General features: G+C 37.7%; 1 protein-coding gene across 1 annotated transcript in view; it reads right to left on the reverse strand.

The window, feature by feature from the left end:
• The window catches only part of ITPR2 (inositol 1,4,5-trisphosphate receptor type 2), a 526,257-nt gene that overhangs the window by 169,439 nt on the left and 332,229 nt on the right, over positions 1-24,589 (reverse strand). Inside the window, exon 38 of the mRNA XM_082849662.1 lies at positions 656-764. Coding sequence (XP_082705788.1) covers positions 656-764 — 109 coding nt within the window. The remainder of the gene's footprint in view (positions 1-655; positions 765-24,589) is intronic.

The following is a 24,589-nucleotide window of genomic DNA, read 5'->3' on the forward strand; positions in this document are numbered from 1 at the left end:
AATAGTGCTTTTAAACTTTATTTTTCCAGTTTTAGTGAGATATAACATCGTATATCAATGATATATAACATTGTGTACGTTTAAGGTGTACAACATAATTCTTTGATATATGATATATTGCAAAATGATCACGACAATAAGATTGATTAAATTCATCATCTCATAAAGTTAATTTATTTTCCTTGTGATGAAAACTTTTAGGATCTATTCTCTTGGCAACTTTCAAATATGCAGTACAGTATTGTTAGCTATAGTCATCGTGTTGTATATTACATCTCCTGGATGTATTTATTTTAGAGCTGGAAGTTTGTTCCTTTTGACCGCTTTCCCTTGATTCCCCTACTCCCCACTCCCTGCCTCGGGCAAGCACAAATCTGATGCCTGTGTCTGGGAGTTTGGTGTTTTTAGATTACATATGTAAGCGACAGCAAAGATAGCCTGTCTTTGTCTGACTTAGTTCACTTTAGCATAACGCCCTTGAGGTCCATCCTAGTTGGCGCAAATGGCAGGATCTTCGTATTTTTGCTGTGGCTGATAATAGCGCTCTTTAAATGATTTTTATATTTGTGCCACGTTAAGTTAAGTAAAATATTAAGTAGCACTGCATGCAGACACGCTCTAAAAATCCAAAAATGAGGAAAAAATGATGTCTTGCCTCCTCCTTGTGCCGATTTGCAGTAGGCTCCAGAGAGGTGTCCGTTCATACAGACACCATAATCGCCTCTAAAGTACCGATTCAGGAGTATTTTTCTTAATGTAGTACCCTAATAAAAAGGATTAGAAAAGTGTAAGTTATTGTTTCTTTTTCTAGCAAAAGAAAAAATATCAATACATTAAAGTGCCACTTAAAATGCATTTTATCAATGATTTGAGACATGGAAAAAGTAACTTTATACTGCATAATATTTTCTGAGGCAAAAATCTGCAAATGTTTCCCAAGAAAATAACAATAGTTTTGCTTCTCCCAGAAATAAAGAATAAAATATAGTATTTTCAATGGACTATACTAGGAAAATCACAAACAGTATACATTTTAAATTGTTTCAAAAGTGTTGGTAAGAATATTTATGGTGGCTAAAGAAAACACAGATTAATAAATACCCTAAGAATTGGAAAGAAAAAGCCTTAGTTAGAGGGGCTCAGTAAAAAGAGCTAGAAAAGTGCTGGGTATACAGCAGGTGCTCAAAAAATTAAGCTTGATCAGACAAAGAGAATTATATTTAAACTCCAAGTGCTGTATTCTGAAGACAGTGGGCAAAAGACAGTGTATCAAACATGTAATTCAAAAATTCCTAAATCTTCAATTTTGTATGGATTACAAGACATTTTTAAATGATATATTTTGCAATATAGTTGCTTGCATGTACATAAGGAATACAGACAACTCTAAATCTTCCAGTTTACTGGTTGTTATTTTAAGAGACGAGAGTAATTTTTAAAGTATTATTTAAAGACTGTACGTTTAAACTATTTAAATTAACACCACGACTGCCAAGGTAAGGACATTGTGGTCCAAGAGCTTATGTAATTGGCTGCAGACCGCGGCTAACAGGTGATAGAGTAAGACCTGAACTCAACTCTTGATGGCAAAACCCAGCCACTTCCCCGTGCTGCATTGCACGCTCCCTCCCCAGCATGCCTGCCTTTTATGCTGAGACTTTCATTGCTCCTTCTCTCTCTCATGCTTTGGTTGTCCTTGTTTCTCCAGCCTTGTTTCACGTTTTGTCCTCAGCTCTTCTCCCCTCAGCTTCCTTCTCCCCATCAGCAACTTCATCTGACCCTTGCTTGCACAATCACCTGTGCGGGTCTCACTGCCAAGTGTGTTTCCTTCAGCTTTGACCTTGTTTTCCTGAACCTCCCAACCTGTTTCCACTTACATTTCCTTATCTACATCCGGAGATTCTGGTGGCACCGCAAACTCAACTTTTCCGAAGGGAATATTCCTTCTCTCTTAAACCGGTTTTCCTCTCAAACTGAAGAAATTCAATTTATTTCAAGGAGATCACATCGTTCTGGTCTTTTAGGCTCCAAACTTAAGGGATCATCTATTAGCCACCACCCCCAACTTGACAATGATTTGTGAAATCCCGCCTACTCTGCTTTTTCAACAGTTACTTCCAAAAGTGTCTTCACACATTATATTATAACCAAACTGAACTATGTGATGATTCCTCGACCACAGTTTTCTAAGTCTTTCTCTTTGTTCACATCATATTCTCTGTCTGAAAAGCTCTTCTTCTTGTTTATGGACATGTCCTATCTTCCCTCCATTCTACCAATATTCATTAGGTACCAAGTGTGTTTTAGGAACTATCTTAAGTGAATAAGATATAACCCTCTCCTCAAAGAATTTGCAATACCATCGGTTCCATAATAGAGATGTATACTAAGCCCTGTGGAAGCGCTTAAGGGGAAACAGCTGATTCGGAAGAGGCTTTACATGGCAAACCTCCCCTGCTAACCCAGACGATCATCCCAGCAAAGCTGTCTCGTGCACAGTGTGGAACAAATATGTATGTCCTAAATGTCACAGTGCCAAGAATTTCAACAGGCACCCAGAGCCTTATAGCAACTTTCACTTATTGACACTTAAATTTTTTAGAACACAGACATTTATTATTGTCCCCTATTTCATGTTTTCTTCCTCTAAGACTTTTTCATGTGGGGTGTTGTGAGCAAAGGTGATGATCAGTCTTGGAAGAGATAGTGAGGTGTTAAGAGCTTATTCTACCAGTGAAGAGAACTCAACTCGCCCCTGTCAAACCAAAGTGGGGCACTTAGAGAAGACGTACGAAATGAAAATTTCTTTTTTTCTTTTAAAAGAAAGCCTTTTGAGTAAATTAATTTCATCTGGCCAAAGAAGCATCCTTCCAACAGGGGAGGAAAAACAAAATAAGACATTTCTTTGGAATCAAATGGGCTTTTACTGTGTATCTCATTACAGCAGAAGGAGATGCTACAAGAGACCTTTTTAGACCCATCAGTTATAAGGCTGAGGTTGTATGTTGGGGAGAAAGACATGAGAACACATTGACTGAAGTACTTAATTTCTCTAAAGGGCACCTCAGTTTGCTGCACTAATCGCGGTTCTCACCTCTACACATGAATGGATTGCTTCTCACTCTAGCCTGGTAACATACAGCTGGCCCAGCTGTAATAAGTAAAACTGACAAACGTGAAAACACAGGACTGTTTTTCTTGAAATGGTACAAGTCAGTGTCACTGTCTGGAAGAGAACCTGTTGTGAGTGGAACCCCAGGTCCATGGGAATGAGCTCCCTTTTTATTCTCTGTAAGAGCCTTTTAACCACATTAATCCAAAAACTCAACCAAGAGATAGAAAAGCAATAGTTTAAAGGATACATATTATAGAAAGCTACATTTTACCCTCTGTTTTTAAAAATGCTCTTTATACTACTAGAAGAATAAAGCTGTTCAAAACCAATCAGACAGTGGAAGTGTTTCATAGCACATTAAAATGAGCACCACACTTGCCATCATTGCTAAATTCTTTTCAGGCAGATGAAATCACAGGTGCTTATCAGATTCATAAACATCTAAATCAAATGAGCAGCACTCTTCTTATCTACTTCCGGCCTAGTTAGAAGCGTACATTTTCTAACTACGTGACATTCAGAACGCCACCGAAAGGAGATGGGGGCTCGCTAGATCTCTGTTCGCAACTCTGGAGCCACACTGCCAGCATTTCAATCCCCTCTATGCCACATACTAACTGGAATATCTTAAGTTACTTCACTACCCTGTGTCCAGTCCCATAATTGTCAAACGGAATGATCATAACACTTACTCTCAGAGGGCTTCAGTGATGATTAAATAGGGGAAAATATGTGAAGTACTTAAAACAGCACACAGTAAATGCTATATAAGTTGTGTATAATTGATGCTGCTGCTAGTATTAATATCATTCAGATCACAGAACAGGTGACAGGTGACAGGGGATTTTGTACATACTTTCTCACTTTATACCAAACCGTCCCACATACTAAGAAAATGGCAAAAATAATAAATGATAAACTACTTGAAAATCTTTAGTTATCCACTATTTTAACCAGTCCTTGGAATTATATACTTGTGAGCTAATGGACCTGGGGCTCACAACGGACCTTCCAACTTCAACTAGGTGGAAAAAATTCAACATTGGTCCAAACTCCATAGTTTTCAAGAAAGGCAAACTTTGGTGCTAAACATGAATGAAGAATGGGCAGAGATGGAGCAGGATTCTGTTCTGTTTGTCTTAATCGTCCTCATTTAAGATTGGAAAACTTTAGATATTGCCACATCCACAAGTTTAGCAGAACTGATTCCTGTTGTCAAATACTGAGTTCTGCCTTGAGGCATGGGAGGCAAGTGCTACGTCCAAACCTGTCTTGGCCTTACAGTGGTGACAGCTCAGAGGCAAGTCATTTACACAAATTCCTTTAACTCAAATAAAAGTAATTGTAGAGCCATGGTCAGAAATTCTGGTGCCAGGGCTATAAATAATAGTCTCAGAGTTATAATTGCCATGGCAGAAATTTGGGAAAGAACTAAAAACATATTTTGAAAAGAATTCTACAACAATTGAGAAGTTCAACTTCTGTACTCGTTCTTCGATTCCACAATGAATTCCTGACTGGGCTTCCCAAGAAGGTGTCTTTGTTAGATTAGGCCAAGTAGCAAGGAATGTCCTTCCCAGTCTTTTCAATATCAGAGTCAATTCCAGGCCACAAGACACAGCTTTTAGCCAATGTCTTCATGTGAACACATCCCAGATGTACTAAATGTAATGTAGCCAACATAACTAACAACCACCTTCTGAAATTACAACAAAACATCTCCATAAAAAGAGAAGTCACACTGACAGTTTGTGAAAATCTGAGATGATGGGTTTTTCCTGGCCATTTCCTGTTGCATCAACTCCAATGGATCAAAAATTAAGAAGCTCAGGACTTCCCTGGTGGTGCAGTGGTTAAGAATCTGCCTGCCAATGCAGGGGACACGGGTTTGAGCCCTGGAATGGGAATATCCCACATGCCACGGAGCAACTAAGCCCATGTGCCATAACTACTGAGCCTGCTCTCTAGAGCCTGTGAGCCACAACTACTAAGCCCACGTGCCACAACTACTGAAGCCCACATGCCTGGAGCCTGTGTTCCGCAACAAGAAAAGCTACTGCTCGCCACAACTAGAGAAAGCCCGCACACAGCAACGAAGACCCAATGCAGCGAAAAATAAATAAATAAATTAATTAATTAACAGAAAATTAAGAAGTCAGAAATGATTGCCTTTCATGGATAGAAAGGATAACAAAAATGTATTAGTCTTAGAAAGGACTAAAGGTTTTCTTTGATTTTCAAAGAAGCACAGCCCTGTTTGCCTTAACGGGAGTCAATAGCATTAGGAGTGAAGAGTTCAAGGACGTGATGTTTGAGGTACTGATTCCACCTCTGTTCCTCTTCCCTTGGAAGTACCATACACTAAAGTAATATTTTTTCCACAGTGTGCAATATCAAGACATCATCAAAATGTGTCACCACAACCAGAATCTTGGAAAACTAAGCCCTCAACTAGAAATTCAAAAGGTAATGAAAATTGCAAACTGAAGATGCTTAATTTAGGGTTTTCCCTCCAAGACTAACAATTAGCTGCTAATCAGCTTGGATAAGATCTGTAAGGAGGTGATTGTATGTATCTGTAGTCTCCACACAATCTTATTTTAACATTAAACTTGCTATTAGTCTAACTGGCGTTCCCCTAACCTTTTCATTAATGATAGCCTGTCTGATTAGATATTTTTCCTCATTTGAATTCCCAGGGGTTAAAAAGGTACATATCTAATTTCAAATAAATTATTGCAACAGCTGTATCCTAGTGGAATTACATTAGATCCGTCATTATAATCAACTCCATCTTTAAGGAACTCCTTTGAGGAAATGTGGCCAATCTCCTAGAATCCAACTGGCTAATGGTTTGTATTTCTTGGTCACTGACTCCAAGGAATGTAAGCCAATTCTTTCCCCTGATGATTTTCCCCACTTTCTTAAGATAAGAAACATAAACTTCAATAGGAGTAGTTATTATATACATTCACAAGATGCTCTTCATCAACCCAATGACACAATCATGATAATTTTGAAAAACATACAGATGTTTCAAGAATTCTGAAATTCTTTTTTTGTCAAGGAGGTTACAAAAAGAAAAAGAATGTGGAAAAAATTTAAACCAATTATTCATACGTCACAATGGCAATCTACTGCCATCTCCTTTCTTCCCTTTTTCTAATTCACTGTAAAGACATTATATTTCTACCATGTGTCAGGAACTAGGAAAGGGGGTGCAAAAAGCAAGCATATGCTAAAAGAATTTTCAAATATGTAGAGGACATATGGCACTGTTTTTCAACATAAATAATCCTCACTAGACCATTTGATTCCATTTGTGAAATTTAAACATTTACACAGTAAATGATGATATTTAAAGCATTTGATGATGATACTGGAGATAAGAGCCACTTAAAGTCATCATTCTGGGTTTATCAAATATCCCAGCCTCTAGACAAACAAGGCTGCTGAGAAGGCTTTTCTTAGAGGATGAGTTTGTGCCCTCTAACTAGTGAGAAGTAAAGGAAGCTATTTATCTTCTCTGGGGTTTAATAAAAGCCTCTCAGTATTGGGTTTCCAGGAAGCATACGGACTGACCTGAAACTCAACAAAATCATACACCTCACCCATTTTAATACAGGGGCTGCTTACATTCAGAGGTTGAGAACTTATGCAACCCTTCACCCACAGTACTGGAGAATGGATCTTTCTGCTTGTAAATGGATCTTTCTGAGTAAGCAGTCTTCGTCTCATCTCCAGAACATAAAGTCGAGAGAAGAGTAATTAATTAGACAATAAGCAGATGAGCCTTAGACACCATTTCCCTATTGAAGCAAAACTCCTTGACTCACACATCATAAGTCACTACCTCGTAAAATTACACTCAAGTGGCAGTGCACACAACCACTAAAGTTAAGCCCATAATCCGCTGGTTCACAGTATAGAAACTACTTGTTACTGAGAAATATGGAATCAATAGGCTGCCAATGCAAGCATGCACACTCACACCAAAGGCCAGGAAAAATGGAATCTCAAATGGTTAATTCCAAAGCTTCTGCAAAGGCTTTGTGTACCTGAAGGATGATATGGAGAGGTATAGAGTAAATAAGATTCAGCTTATGGGAGGTCTCAGAGAACATAAGGGGACAAAGCAAGAAGGGGAGGAGATGGAAATAAATGAGAGAATTGACCTTGATCTGAATAATAATGTGAAGTACAATTGGAGAGTTTCCCTCCTGGACAACAGGAAGAGTGATATCTGTTTTAGATCCTCAAGTGCTGTGATTCCTCTTATATTTCCACAATCATTTGGTAAAGACTGATACATAGGTACAGCTTTGCAAGATGGAGTAACAGTGGTAAGGAACAATATATAAAGTATTGAAATTCAACCCGTATCTCACACAACCCACAAAAATCAGTTCCAGGTAGGTTCAAGATTTAAATGTGAAGGACAAAAGTGTAACACTTTCAGAGGTCTATGGAGGAGAGAATATTTATGATACAGGGGTAGGGGAGGATTTTTTAAACAATAAATTAAAACTGCAAACTATAAAAGACTACAGTAAAATTGAGAGCTTCCATTAATTAAAACACATCATTAAAACCACAAACTGGGAAAAGATATTATATGTGTGTGTGTGTGTGTGTGGGTGTGGGTGTGGGTGTGTGTGTGTGTGTAGTGTTTAAGGAATTCCTGCACACTAGAAAAAAAGCATACATCATCCAAAAGAAAACAAGCAAAAGGCTCAAACAGGCACGTCATGGAAGAGAAAAGCCAAGTAGCCAATAAACATAAGAAAATAGATAATCAACCTCACAAGTAATTAGAGAAATGAAAACTTAAACTGCAGTAAGAGATTTCCCACCTACACAACCGGAAAAAATTTTAAATTCTTTCAACATCAAGCTTTTACAAAGATGTGAGCAAACAGAACACTGATAGCTGGGCAAATTGGTACAGCTACTTTGAAAAACAATTTGACATTCTTAGTAAAGCTAAAGATGTACAAACAAACAACAACAAAAAAAACAAGACAAAAACAAAACAAAAAGAAAAAAAGACAGAGAGGTAAGACCAGCACACTCCAGCCCTATATTCACCTTCCTGTTTCTATATTCACCTTCCTGTTGCAGTGTAATTCATGAGCTCCAAGCTGGGAATCTACCACCTACAACCAAGAGGGTCTTGGCCCACGGGGCAGTAAGAGGAGCACAGGACTTGTAAGAGTTATCAGGAGAACAGCATGGTAGAATACCCATCCCCTTACAGAAAGAGAGAGAGAGAAACCTAATCCCTTTTCCCAAAAATACTAGAAAGAAATTATCCTTGAAAGGGAAGGAGAAAACTAGCACTTGCATTACTTATCAATCAATGCCAATATTTTGACAAAGGAAGTATGAAGCCAAATTTTAATCAGTTCAGAATATATTTAGAATTTCCTCAGATAGAAGTATCTACAGAGTCAATGGAATGAAGAGGAGCTCTGCATAGCACAACTTCAAGGGAAGCTCTTGAGAATTAAATGAGATGATATCTATCTGCACACAGTTTAACACATAATCATGTAATTTACGAAAGGGCTCAGCATTGGAAAGCTGTGCACTTAGTGAAAATGATAATGTTTTAGAGACCACGCACAGCAACGAAGACCCAATGCAGCCAAAAATAAAATAAATTAAAAAATTTAAAAAAAAAGCGGCTTGCTCCTTCAAAAAACAAAATGGATTCACACTACAAAATGTTGGCAAGGATTATGGAGCAATGGAAATTTTCATACACTGTTGATGAGTGTAAATTGGCGACACCATTTAAAAAAAAATTGGTTTGATCTGAGTTCTACCACAGGCTTTGTGATCTCAAGAATTTTATTTAGCTGCCCTCAGACTCAGTTTCCTCATCTTTGTGTAATAATATCCACACTGCAGGACTATTTTAAGAAAAAGAAATTGTTTATGGAAAGCTTTACGTTCTTAGCCCATAATAAGTACTAAATAAACAGCTATTGTAATATTTTGTTTAATGTTTTAAAAAATAAGCTTCATTTGAGAAAGACTTGCGCAACTGGCATATATAGGATATGACAATGCCCAGTGCCATGAAGACACCCACAGCTTTAAGTTCTGACATAAATATCCAGTTCTAACTTCCTATAAATTTTTAAGAGAAGGCAAATGAAAAACAGCATTCATTTCGTAGAAGATCACTTTGAAGCCAACTTGAGCAGTATGCTATGGTTTCATAAAAATAACACATACACATGCATAAGTTTCAAGCATCCCTAGTGCGTGTACAAAGCAGAACTCTTTTAGATCAACTTTTCTTAAAGTAGTGTTAAGTGGGAAGACCAAAGGTCCAATGTTCTCTTAGAAAAGAGCAATATTTCTTCCTAATATTTGTTTTTAACATAAGAAATGTAAGAAAAAGTATTAAAAACATTTATAAAATTATCACACAATGTCCATTAGGAAATATTGTGCTTCCTAACTAGGCTCCCCATATGCACTTGGTGCCCCCCCCCCCCAATTCGTTCTCTGTCATTCAGAGGGTTGTGAAACAACAGAGAACTATAACTGAATATATATGAATACATAAAATGCTTACAAATCAATGAGAAAAAAATCTGGTGGAAAAGCAGACAAGAGAACTGAACTGGCATTTCTTATAAGAAACACATATGGCCAATAAACATGAAAACATGCTTACCTTTTATCAGTAATTAGGGAGTATTAATTAAGATTATGCTGACAAAGAATATATATATAACTGAATCACTGTGCTATACACCTGAAACTAACACAACATTTTAAATCAACTATAATTAAAAAAAGAAAGACTACCATAAGCCACCATCTTACACGCACTAGATTGGCAAAAATGAAGAAGTCTGACAAAATGAAGTGCTGGAGAGGATGTGGACCAATTGTAGGAATGAAAATTGGTACAACCACTTTAGAAAACATGTTCTCACCCAGCAATTACATTCGCAAGGAAACATGTGCTCCAGGAGACACATAGTACCACATCCTAGACATTTCTATTAGCATTGACAGCAAAACAAACAGGCAAAAAAGAAACCAAAACACTGGAATCAATCCAAATATCCACTGACAGGAAAAACGGATCAGTAAATTGTAGTATATTCCCAGAGGGTAATAATATCTTTGGTAAATATAAAAAAAACTTGAGCCTCAGCAACACACAACAACCTTGATGACTCCCAGAAACATGATCTTGAGAGAAAAAGAGAAGTCCTAGAAGACACGTAGTGTGGTATTAAAACTGAGATGTCCTAGTTGCCTCTGCCTCTGGAAGAGGAGGCCAAAACACATAGGTAGATACAAGCTATTCTTCAGTTGGCTGAGGGATTCATGGGTCTTCACTATATTGGTATGTTTCATAATTTTAAATGATGTTGTATATATTATTTCATATAAATTCAATATTATATTTAAGCATCATGATGGTTGCTTCCTGCATATCATGTTCTGTGGCTTTTGAATACTGACCCAAACCCATAGCGTGGTTTAGGTAAGGACTCATGATCCAACATCTACAAATCTTGAACCATTGTCATACTTGTTCTCTGAATCAATCTATATCTTCCTCCTGCCACACAGGCCTTTCAGTGTCTCCTCATGTCTCCTCTTCCTCAAGGCATTAGCAGACGAGGTTTCCTTTTGCCAGCCATGCTTTCTGTGTACCCCCATCCCCAAGTACTCCCAGCTTTGCTTAGTTAACTCCTACTCAACCTTTAGGTCTGAGCTCAACCATATCAGAGTCATTCTCTCTAACCTTGCTAAGCTAGTTCTCATTCAGTCCTCTCATAATATCCTGCACTTCATTCACCAAGTATTTTAGTTTTAGAGCTACTTATATCAGTGTTTGAATGATTTCTGTCTCCTACTAGATTATAAGCACCACAAGCACAGCGACTGTGCTTTTCTTCCCCTTTTTGGCTGCCCAGCAAACAACTCCAACACCTAGTGCAAAACCTGGCACATTAAGTACTTAATAAATACTTTTGAATGAATGTCTAAACCAATGGTTCTGAATGAGAGATCACTATCTACCAAAAGAGATTTGTACTGAGTGCCACCTATTTAAGGACTGCAATATATGATATCTATCATGTCTTACAACGTGGGCAGATATTTGAGATATATTTAATGTTACTTGCATATTAAATGTTTTTAGTGTACAAACTCATTAACTATAGTTTTATGGCTGAAAGAAGGAAGTTATGTTGGAATCCAACAAGCAAAATGTTAGAATACCAAAAAGAAAAAGTAAACAATTCTAACATTCAGTCTGAAAAATTGGAAGGTAAAATATTAATCAATGATTGTGATATGGCCTAATGCAAGAGAATACGCTAATATGCCGAAAGTCTAGTCTAAGTTCTTCCCTGTCACCATACGTCTAATGAAATAGGATGTTCATACTTTACTGAAAAACACAGAAACCACCTTGATGCTGTACATCACTGCAAGGATCTGACTGAGCAACGTAATTCTTAATATTATGTAAATGTATCACTTTAAAAGATACCAAGTTACTATTTTCTTTAAAAAATATTATGTTTGGGTGTGCCATAATTTATAACAAAAGATAAAATTAAAAATAATTCTATTTTATCTCATTTTCCCCTCATCAAATGAAAATCATGTTTTTCTTTAGTGTTTTCTTCAGTGACAATAAAAAATTATGTAGGTCTAATGTTGAGGATTTCTTGCATCAAGTTGTCATGAGATGATATATTTTGCCTACTGTTATATAAGCAAGTATCTTCGTACACCTCCCAACTGTGTTCTATATGTTAACCATAATTTTCAAAGAATTCCACAATGAAAAACTGTGAGACAATGATTTAGAACTAGTAGAATCTAGGAATTCCATAAATGTTCGACAACATTTCAAAGCACCAATACAATTATTACCCAAAGAAAACAAGATCTCAATCCAAACCAACCTAAAGATGCCTGAGTTGATTAAAAGACAAAGTGTCAAATGCCTACCTTAGGAAGAGGCTTTTGCAGAAAGTCTTTGACTAGGCTTATTACAGTCTCGTGAACACTATTTTGAAAGTCATTTTGATTCCCTCTGGCATACACCATGGCAGATATTTCACTACTTCACACATCCTCAACTGTAACTGGAATCCAGGGCACTAAGAAAGTAACACTTTATGTCTAATAATATGCAAAGCACGTTTGCTGGTATGGAAGTAGAGCTGCTTGGTAGTGCTGGGGTGAGAGGTATCTGCATTATAAACATTTTCACAGGCCTGTGAATCACCTGTCTAGTTAGCTTTGGAAAGGAACAAAACAACATTCTCAGACTGAAAAGAAAACACAACCTTGAAAAAATCTGATTTGAGGGAAACAAGCTACTTTCAACTAGTAAATTAAAGAATACAGGAAAAAGAAGAATTTCAGTGAACTATAGGTTGCTAATTTCATACTCGCAAACTGGGTAATAATAAGTTGATGACTCTCCCTCTTTTTTATACTCTTCTTTATCTGTGTGTGTGTGTGTGTGTGTGTGTGCGTGAGTGTGTGTAATATATCACTTTTATACTTCTGGATATTAATATGTGTAAAAAGGCATTTATCAAATCTTTGAGGTATGAAAAGTCTTGTTTTCTCCTGTGGGTATAGGTAGCATAGATGATTGGGTCCCCTCCCCCCCAAAATGTGCACTAGCACATCTCCTATTACATTTCAATGATTCTAACAAAATTCTAAAATTTTCCCCAAATTTTAACATTCCTGAATCACAGGTCACTCTAAAATTAATGGTTTATCATAGCTCAACTGGCAACATTCTTTTCTTTTTTTCCAGTGATACAATTGATGGCGTATTAGAACTGATGAGATGTATATCACATTGAATGAAAAAATAAGAATATCGGGGCTTCCCTGGTGGTGCAGTGGTTGAGAGTCCGCCTGCCGATGCAGGGGACACGGGTTCGTGCCCCGGTCCGGGAAGATCCCACATGCCGCGGAGCGGCTGGGCTCGTGAGCCGTGGCCGCTGAGCCTGCGCGTCCGGAGCCTGTGCTCCGCAACGGGAGAGGCCACAGCAGTGACAGGCCCGCGTACCGCACACCCATTTTTCACATAAAGCAAGATGAAATTATACCAGAGATTTAAATAAACTATTTGTCTTTAGTGTTTTCCCTTTTTTACTGCTACATGTTGTGTATAATACTTCAGTTCACCACTGTCTTACATTTTGATGTCACATGCTCTGAACTGGGCCTACGTTAAAATCAGTAAACAAAACGACAATATTGACAGAGACAAGAGGTATATTTTACTTACAAATGAAGAGCCATGGAAAAGTAAATAAATAAGAGAGATGCATTTAATTAATTTATGAAGCATAGACAATATGAAATTGCTGTCCTTTAAAATATTCACCCTTAGATACCACTTTACCCCCACTAGGATGGCTAAAATAAAAAAAGACAGACAATAACGACACTGTTAATGTGGAAAAATTGGGACTCTTATACATTGATGACCATAATAAAATGGCGCTATCATTCTGGAAAACTGTTTTGCAGTTCCTAAAAATTACACAGAGTTTGCATATGACCCCTTTTGCGTAGGGATATGCAAAAGAAAAATAAAAACATACGTCCATACAAACACTTGTACGTGAATGTTAATCACAGCATTATTCGTAATAGCTAAAAAGTAGGGACAACCCAAATGTCCATCAATGATAAATGGGTAGACAAAATGTGATCTATCCATATGATGGCATATTATTTGGCAATAAAGAGGGAATGAAGTACTGATACAAGTTACAACATGGATGAGCCTCGAAAACGTTATGCTAAGTGAAAGAAGGCAGTTATATAAGACCACATATATTATGATTGCATTTATATGAAACATCTAGAAGAGGTAAATCCATTGAGACAGAAAGTAGATTAGTGGTTGACAGGAGGTGGGGGAGGGAATGGAGAGTGACTGCTAATGGGCATGAGGTTTCTTTTGCGGGTAATGAAAATGTTCTAAAATTAGACAGTGGGTGTTGTTTGCAAATCTGTGAATATGCTAAAAACCACTGAACTGTATTCTTCAGCCCGGTGAATTTTAGGATGTGTGACTATTTCAATAAAGCTGTTAAAAAAATAAAATATATCCATTAGATTACAGAAATTCACTCTTTAAATGATTTTAAAATCCACATCTTAAAGAAAATAATGTCGGTTCTGTCTAACTTTTTGCTAAGCTGCTGAGCCATTACTGCTATTTGCCACAAAGCTCTCGCATTTAAGTGCATCTGTACGACAGATGTATTATAATGGCTCATGTTTTGAATGTTACATCTGTTAGTAAAATGTAGAGCGGCTCAAACTGCTAATTAAATATAAAACTGTATGTGTCAATTAGGAGCCAATTTCTTTTCAAAACTGTCTAATGTTTAAGGCACAATAAATTGAACTAGTAACTAAGACTGTTTGTGTCTTGACCTGTGTGGGAAGGCAGTCCAGTGCACTGAATACAGGCTGGACAGTTTCCATGGATACCTCACACTACTTGAGGTGGAGAAACTAAAAGTTAAAAACAACCTCAAGAAAATTATGCTTCACAAAATCTATTAGTTTAAAGAAATACTAATTTTCCTGAAGAAAGATGCTAGAATTTGTTTTGTTGATAAGTGGATAAGGTTTTGGGGGGGGTGGGGGGGCAAGGTTTTTAAAAGGATAGTTTTTAAGTTGCATTAGAATTCATAGTAGTGGGAGAGCCATATTCAAAAGGCATCTATCATCAAAAGGTTTACAGCAAACCTCTAGAGTTTTAAAGATATTTAGCTTTTACAGAAACCAAATATATCGAATTATTCCAGCTGAGTTCAGTTAATCTGGCCACTGCGTACTAATATGCTGATCTTTCCAAATAAATGTACACTGTGATTACAACCAGGTTATTACCCCACCCACCATCCTTTTGTTCCTTCCCATGGAATATGACTACACACTTTCCAGATGTAGCATGAAAGCCACAATGTTATTCAACAACCACTGCAGAATTAAACAAAACAAAGCATGAGACGAACACATGTAGCTTTCATAAGAAAAGGAGACGTTCCCCACTCCACTGTGCTGAGAAGACCTGACCATACACCTCTTTGTTCACACCTTTAAAGGTTAGAGAAGAAGAATGAGAAAGTCATAGCATCAGCTTTTTCCATGTCCCCAAATCACTTTCCCTATTAGGCAACCAAGTCAGGATTCATTCCCAGAACTCAAGAGAGAACCAGCGTGCATGAAAATATGGTTGTTTTCCTTGGACCACTTAGTCCTGTCATTACGTGAGATCCAGCATGAGTGAGGGGAAAGAACACAAACTGTTTTAATAAAGGAGACAAACGAATCAGTAAATTTTAATCAAATTAAACCAATATTTGATATATATCAGGACAATTTCACAAATATCTCATTCGATGCTGACAGCAAACTGACATAACACCTCACTTAGCAGCAAGAGTCAACTCACTGCATATGCTTGTCCCAAATATTTTTGGAAGGTATGCATTCGTTTTAATTTTATGTTAAAATAGAGACATTTTGAAACATCAGAAAACATTCACTAAAAATGTTGGGGGCAGAAGTTGATAGTAAAAGAACACAAAAAGAACTCTACCCAGGAAAACACTCGTATTAAATAGAACTCGGCTCGAATCAAGTTTTCTTGACTGTTGCCAACTCTCTTCCCCTATTTCTTGTTCTCTGTCATCTTGATTCCCACCAATTCTTCCTGTTTTCTCAGTTTCCTTTCACCTGAGCTGTAACCAGTTCCTTCCTTGCAGTCCCTTTTGCTTCTGGGTGTCTAACTTTTTTAAAGGGAGGCGAGATCTGTACCAGTATCATCCCATCCATGGTGCAGTAGCCTTTGACTCTGTTGTTCCCTCCACCCTGTGCTATGCCACTGCTCCTACCGCCTTCATCAACACCTTGGCATCCTTCTGGTCTCAGCTTAAATGTCACTTTCTTGGAAACACCATTTTCTGGATACCCCTCCGCTCGCCAAACTTGTATCCTCCAGTTACACACTCTTATAGCACTTGGGACTTTTTGCCAGAGTCATTAAGTAAAGAAAAAAAATTAATTAATCCCTGCCCAACTATTTCGCTGGTACCTGACTTTCTCACTAAACTCTAAACTCTGAGGATGTAACAGAGATTGTTCATCAACGTATCTTCAGGGGTTAGCAGACATTCAGTAATTTTTTTGTAAGTATATACTGTGTGTGTATATATATATATATATATATATACACACACACACACACCGCTCTATATTTTTTTGTTAGTATTGCCATGATGCTAACATTTCAGCCCTTTGAAAAAAGAATATTAGTTTAGTTGTCCCTTTTGGAAAACATAGAACGTTTTAAAAACATCCAGTGTTAAACACACCAGCAGCTATCCCTGCCCTGTAAGTCTGACATTACCAACACAAGAGAGGAAAAGACAAACTCTCTGGTTTACTGCTAGGAGAGGAAGAGGCTGGCCCGCTCTTCACCAATCCTCTCTCTTTTCCTCTGAACACACAACTCGATTACGTTGCCCAGCCTTCCTCTCAGTCTGGTGGGGTCACGTGACTGAGTCTGAGCCCACTGAAGGGGAGCAGAAGGGACAGGGATGCGGCCCACGTGGGAATCCTGCATCCTCACCTCTACTGTAGCCTGAGGCAAAAAGGCACAGCCGCCTAGGAAGATGCAGAGCCCGGAGCAGGAAGGAACCTAGGGCTCTGGATTGCTGGGAAGCTGCCTGGCCAGGACACTCCCCTTAGGATTCTAACTTTCATGATGCGAAAACAGAAGCAAACTTTTATTACACTAAGCTACGGAGGTTTTCGGGTTTATCTGTTCATTAGCTAGTGCTACCTTCAACAACATAGGCCAGCGTGGGTTGGCCTGAATGGAGAGCTGCTGGTCTGGTTCCTGGCAGCTCCAGCTGTGACTCTTCCTGTGGTATTTTGTCCAGACCCACCTCTGTCTGGAGAAACTCTGAGCACAAGCTAGTCATGAAGCTGCCATGAAAAGTCATCTGGGAATAAAATTTCATCCACACGAGAGCGTTTACAGGTTTTCCTTAGCTTACCACAGTATTCCCTCTTTCCAGCATCTTTGCCTTCTCTCTCTTACCCAATTTTTCCATTGTCTCCAACTCCCATTACTACGATTCATACACACACACTCTCTCTCTTTCTTTCTCTCTCTTTCCCATGTGGCTGACCCTGAATAACGGGAAATACAGAAGGAAAATCAACTGACTTCAGGCCGCATGCCTATCACCAACTGTTTCAAACTCTCTACCATTCAGCTATGTTTCCACCAACTTTGTCATTTGTCTGTTTTCATTTGTCTCGTCTTTGAACCTCTGAAAACATATCCCTTCCACAGTGATAACTTAAGGCTTAATAAGCCTCTGAAAGTATTAGAAATCCCTCAGTTAAATACGCATTCCAAGAACAATATGATACTTCCAAACAATATGAAGCAAGATTTATTTTTTTTATTATTTTACCAACTATGGAAGAAGTATGAGCTAAATTTCTTAGCATAATCAGTTCTCATGTAAAAACTTCCAGTTAACTTCATTCTTTAAAAAGAGAGACAGGAAAAAAGCAAGAGTGAGGGAACGGAAACAGGGACAAATGAATTGATGAATGGTACCAGCTGGAATTTGTATCAATTAGTTTGATACACAAAGAATAAAGTGATTATTGCTATTTCTTCTAATGAAGTCCAAAAAAATGATTTACAGGAATATTTACTACAGTCATGATGTTTCTGGGTTTGAAATAAATCCATACAAAAAAAATATTCTTCTGTACGGGATCAATCAAGTTCCAGCCTGGCCAGAAGTGATGATAATTATTGGAAAGTAAATTGTTACGTTTTTGTCTGACTGCCTGTTACCTTGGCACGTGGTATTATTTCCAATTCTGTCTGTAAATAATAGTACATCAAGCCACGTTGGGTGACTTATATAACCAGCTACTATCACTTGAAAATTGTCAGCTCCAGTAACTTGCTACCGCATGCGTAGTTACGCTGTTGGAACACTGATTTCAGTTCATTTATTTTCTGTTGTGGAGAACTGTATTTTACAAGGGAAATTAATTCTAAAGCTTCACCTTTAATCTTAATTCAAGCCATTTAAGTTTGGTAACTAACAACAACTAAAAAGGGAAAAGACTTAATGAACAGCTGACCTTAATTTTTCTTATTTTAATTTATCAATTAAAACTTGCATTTAAACTATGACTACTCTTCAGACAAAACGTAATTATCCACTGCTGTTTGTATTTATAACAACAGACTAAAAAAATTATCCTTCAAACAGAACAGAATCTGGGTTATTTCGCATCAACTAAAAGTTAGACAGTAGAAAATTATTCTCCTATACTCTGGACAGTTTAACAAACACACAAAGTAATTTCTACCTCAGTACTCACTAACATATTTTGCACTATCAAAAAAAAAAAAACAAGACACCTAAAAAACGGTGAAAAACAGGGTCCATAAAATCTTACTCAAATTGGGCCAATTTGGTCCGGTAGCAGCAAAGAGAAGAAGAAAAAGAGCTTACAAATTAAAAAAAGGGAAACTCTAGGGAAAAGAACCACACACAAAAAACAGAAGCTTCATATCAATTATTAATGAAAATAATTTTCCTGGACTATCAAAATACTAGCACCAAGTTCCAATACTAAAAGATCTTTTTAAGGAAATGAAAGTCAAGAAAAAGAAAAGCAGCATCTCTCTCATTTTCTACAGTGACTTTCTGGGGGCAGTCTGAACATTATTTTGAACAGCACCTGTTTTAAGTACTATATTACCTGTGTAAACCATCAAAGTCCAATAGTAAAATGCTATTCTTTAAAAGCACATAGACTTCCAGTATGTGTTGTACTAATTAATTTAACATCATTATACTTCTGTGGAAATCAACAAAAACAACAATGAATAAAATGAAACCCTGAAAACTCCATTTTCAGCAAAAGGAAGAGATAGATATAATCCAAAGACTATAAAGGACATAGAAAGGCTGTCCATATCAGCTGCTGTCTGGCAGAAGCCATGCATGATAAAGTGTCAGGAAGAAGCATTAAGAGTGGTAAGATGGCCCTGCAGCAGAGCCAAAAAGGGAAGGCAAAAATATACCCCCTGAAGTTATGAACCAACCCCCCCTCTGCCCCCCGCCCCAAATACAAATGCTACATTCCACGTTGCATCACTAGATGTCAGGATGAGAGTGAGGAAAAGCAACGTGAGAGGTGCAGAGTAACTAGAGTCGCCATATTTATAGGATCATTCTGTCTTTGCGGTGGCAGAAAAGGAAAGTGCTTTTGAACCTTTAACACCTCCTGTAAAGTACTTGGTTGTATCAACAGAAAGAATATATAAAAAGGGACATGAAAGGATAGAAAAGGTGAAATGCAGCAGCAAAACTTATCAATAAATGTCACTCTTATGAATTATACATGCAAATTAAAACTGTTACCAAAATATTTCAATATGCATTTTTTTAAAGTTATGATGAAATCACCTCTATAAAAGAACACAGCAGAGCAAGAAGATAAGAATTCAGAAAAGAGATTGTGGAAAAGATAGTAGGAGATGAAACTAAGAAAATATTTCTTCAGAAATGAATAAATAATTGGAAGGGACACTACAGAAAACAGAGAGACACAGAAGACAGATATACGAAAAACAAATAAAATGGACATTAAGTAATTTCTTCAAAAGTTAAAAGAGAAAGTGAAAAAAAAAGAAGACAGGGAATGGAAACAACGTACACATAATTGGAGGTATGAGGAAGAAAACCAAAGAAATGGAAGAGAGCAAATACTTAAAAAGATATAACATAGTAGAATTCTCCTAAATGCAAAGAAAAATTTAGGAGTATATCATTGATAACAAACAAGAAAACTAGGGATTAGTTTTAAAAATCTGAAAACAAGATCCCCTGCATCTGGTAAATAATAAACGCTCCTTAAACTTTTGGGCCAGAGAGAAAATTCCAACTAAACTGCAGAATTTCTAGACAACAACAATGAATAAATGCCTATATAGAGACAGATGCTATAGGATATAGGAAAAACAGTGCCAAGAGAAAAATCCACAGCCCTAAACAGTTGCAGCAATAAAAGTAGATTAAGTGTCATACTCAAAAATAAAAAAGAGCAAAAATTTAAGCCAGATAAAATTTAAAATATAGCAGTACAATGTAATGAGTTAGAAAAGTAAATAGCACTAATAAATAAATTTTTTACAACTTTCCCTTTGGGAAAAAATGAGAAAGATTAACCATCTGACATAGTAAAGAAAGGAAAAAAATGCTAAAACACTAAGTAATACACTGCAAAGGAGAAATAACCAAACAGAAAAAAATTAAATGATCATAAGATTTTCTACGATCAATATAATTTTTCATCTCCATATAAAAGTTTTCTTCAAAATCTGAATAAAATAAATAACTTTCTAGTAAAATATAATTCAACAAAGTTGAACCAAAATGAAACAAAAAAAACTAAAGGTCCATTTCCAACGAAGAAACAGAGAAAACTGTCAAAGAGCTAAATACCCAAAAAGCACCAGCCCCAGATAGTTTCACAGGGAAACTCTACCAAACATTAAAGACATCATTCTAATGCTATCTGTTTCAGGAGAGGAAAACTAGAACGACTTCCAAATTCTTCTTATGAAACAGTAAAACTGATATAAAAACCCAAGGAACAGTGACAGATAATAACAAATACCTATAATCTTTTTCCCGTGAGGAGCACAGGCTCCGGATGCGCAGGCTCAGCGGTCATGACTCACGGGCCCAGCCACTCCGCGGCATGTGGGATCTTCCCGGACCGGGGCACGAACCTGCGTCCCCTGCAACGGCAGGCGGACTCTCAACCACTGCGCCACCAGGGAAGCCCCCTATAATATTTTTATAAGTATCATTGGGTGTGTGTGTGTGTCTGTTAACAATTCTATGACCCAGTGGACTCTGTTCCAGGAATACAAAGATGGCTCAATATTAGAAATATTAAGAAATCTATTAACAACATAGGAAGTTAAAAGAAATATATCTAATATATTAAGTATAAAAAGAAAAGTCACATGGTTGGTCATGCCCTATAGATGCTGAAAGGCCATTTAACAAAATTCAACATCATTTCTGATTTTAAAAAATAAGCTCAATAAATGGATAATTCCTTTAACAAAGTAATATGTTTATCATACCCCAAATCCAACATCATGCTTAATGGGAAATATTAGAAGCATTCCCAATAAAGCCGGAAAGAGACAAAGATGTTCACTATTACCGTCAATATTTAACACGGTGCTGAACGTACCAAAACAATTAGCAGAGAGAAATGATTTTAGAGATAGAAAGAAAATTTGGAAACGATCAGCATTTGCAGATGATGTCATTTGACCCTGAGAACACCGAAGAGAATAAAATTGGAAACTACTAAAAAGAGAGAATTCATTAAGGTAATGAGATATTAAAACATGATGAAGCCCTTTATGTAGGAATACAGCAAAATCAACAAGATATACTGTTAAGTAAAAAGATCAAGATGCCAAAAAGTGGTATGAGAAGTAATTTGATAACAAAGATAAGAATACGTACTTGTGGGCTTCCCTGGTGGCACAGTGGTTGAGAGTCCGCCTGCCGATGCAGGGGACACGGGTTTGTGCCCCGGTCCGAGAGGATCCCACGTGACGCGAAGCGGCTGGGCCCGTGAGCCATGGCCGCGGAGCCTGTGCTCCGCAACGGGAGGGGCCACGGCAGTGAGGGGCCCGCGGACCGCAAAAAAAAAAAAGAATATGTACTTGTGACAAAGGATTAATCTCCAAAGTTTACAAGAAGCTCATGCAGCTCAATATCAAAAAAACAAACAACCCAATCCAAAAATGGGCAGAAGATCTAAATAGACATTTCTCCAAAGAAGATATACAGATTGCCAACAAACACATGGAAGAATGCTTAACATCATTACTCAACAGAGAAATGCAAATCAAAACTACAATGAGATATCACCTCACACCGGTCAGAATGGCCATCATCAAAAAATCTACAAACAATAAATGCTGGAGAGGGTGTGGAGAAAAGGGAACCCTCTTGCACTGTTGGTGGGAATGTGAATTGATACAGCCACTATGGAGAACAGTATGGAGGTTCCTTAAAAAACTACAAATAGAACTACCATATGACCCAGCAATCCCACTACTGGGCATATACCCTGAGAAAACCATAATTCAAAAAGAGTCATGTACCAAAATGTTCATTGCAGCTCTATTTACAATAGCCAGGACATGGAAGCAATCTACGTGTCCATCGACAGATGAATGGATAAAGAAGATGTGGCACATATATACAATGGAATATTACTCAGCCATAAAAAGACACGAAATTGAGTTATTTGTAGTGAGGTGGATGGACCTAGAGTCTGCCATACAGAGTGAAGTAAGTCAGAAAGAGAAAAACAAATACCGTATGCTAACACATATATATGGAATCTAAAAAAAAAAATAATGCTCATGAAGAACATAGGGGCAAGACGGGAATAAAGACGCAGCTACCAGAGAATGGACTTGAGGATACAGGGAGGGGAAAGGGTAAACTGGGACGAAGTGAGAGAGCGGCATGGACATATATACACTACCACCTGTAAAATAGATAGCTAGTGGGAAGCAGCCACATAACACAGGGAGATCAGCTTGGTGCTTTGTGACCACCTAGAAGGGTGGGTAGGGAGGGTGGGAGGGTGGGAGGGAGGGAGACGCAAGAGGGAAGAGATATGGGGACATATGTATATGTATAACTGATTCACTTTGTTATAAAGCAGAAACTAACACACCATTATAAAGCAATTATACTCCAATAAAGATGTTTTTAAAAAAATAGAATATGTACTTGTATACCACATGCTATCACTTATATGTGGAATCTAAAATATGACACAAATAAACCTATGTATGAAAAAGAAACAGAATCACGGACATAGAGAACAGACTGGTAGTTGCCAAGGGGGAGGGGGTTGGGGGAGGGATGGAGTGGGAGTTTGGGGTTAGCGGATGTAAACTATTATGTAGAAAATGGATAAACAACAAGGTCCTACTGTATAGCACAGGGAACTATCTTCAATATCCTATGATAAACCATAATAGAATAGAATATTCTTAAAAAAAGGAATGTATATATATACACACATACATATATATAAACTGAATCATTGGTGTACAGCAGTAACTAACACAACATTGTAAATCAACTATACTTCAGTAAAAATTAAAGAATTTTGTATTTGCTTATGAACGCATAAAGAAACTCTGAAAGGGTACGTAAGAAACGAACCACAGTGATCATCTAGTTGGAGGCAGATGGGAGGGCTGGATACCAGGGGTGTGAAGGTGAGAGCGAAATCATTCTCTCTATATTTTTGTACCACGTGGTATATTACCTGTTCAAAAATTAAATTTCAAATAATTTTTTTTTTTTTTTTTTGGTACGTGGGCCTCTCACTGTTGTGGTCTCTCCCGTTGCGGAGCACAGGCTCCGGACGCGCAAGCTCAGCAGCCATGGCTCACGGGTCCAGCCGCTCCGCGGCATGTGGGATCTTCCCGTACCGGGGTACGAACCCGTACTCTCAACCACTGCGCCACCAGGGAAGCCCTCAAATAATTTTTAATTGAGAGGGTTTTCTTAAGTTACTTAAAGTCGAGCGTGTCGGTTTTTAAGCTATTGCTTCTCAGCTCCAAACTGTCCCTTGAGGTGCGGGTGCTAGGATTTTATAAATCTCTTTTCTGCTTTGCTGGCTGGATCCAAACGAGGATCTGCCAGTAGTAGGCAGGAGAGGGAGAGAGTGCAGGACTGAAGGAAGAGGCTTGTTCTTTCCTGTCGGCTTCCTGCGGGCTTCCGGTGCACTTCCTGGTTCTACTTCTTGTTCTTGGGAGTGGCTTTCAAGCCACACATTATTCTGGCAGGGGTGATTTCTGTCCATCGCTACACCTAACCCAGCGTGTAGCTCTTCCATCATGCCTTTCCCCCAAACACATCTACTCCTGGCCTTTGCCACATGCCTCAGAAGTCTGATCCAGCCATACCGGTCCCCTCTGCCAAGTTTTTACGTCTTAGTGATTCTAATCTCTTCCCTTTGCTCCAGCCCTAGGGGTGACAGCTGCTTCTTAAAGTTCCTTTCTATATCACATTTTAGTGTTTCTCTTTTAGCCTTTCATTTCTTCAATTCCTAATTAGCAATTCTTTATTTTAAACAATCTGTTAAAATAACTTGTGTCTTTTGCTTTTTCCTGACTGAAACCTGATTAATACACCAAACAAATCTTTAAAAAAAAATTTTTAAGCACATACTACCTATGAATTTGCTTAGATATTTGTGGGAATGGATCTTCTATAGGCTGATATAACTTTGAAAAACTATACGGAACAAGTCAGG

The sequence above is a fragment of the Leucopleurus acutus genome, assembly GCF_964270905.1.
Source record: "Leucopleurus acutus genome assembly, chromosome: 11".
Lineage (NCBI taxonomy): Eukaryota > Metazoa > Chordata > Mammalia > Artiodactyla > Delphinidae > Leucopleurus > Leucopleurus acutus.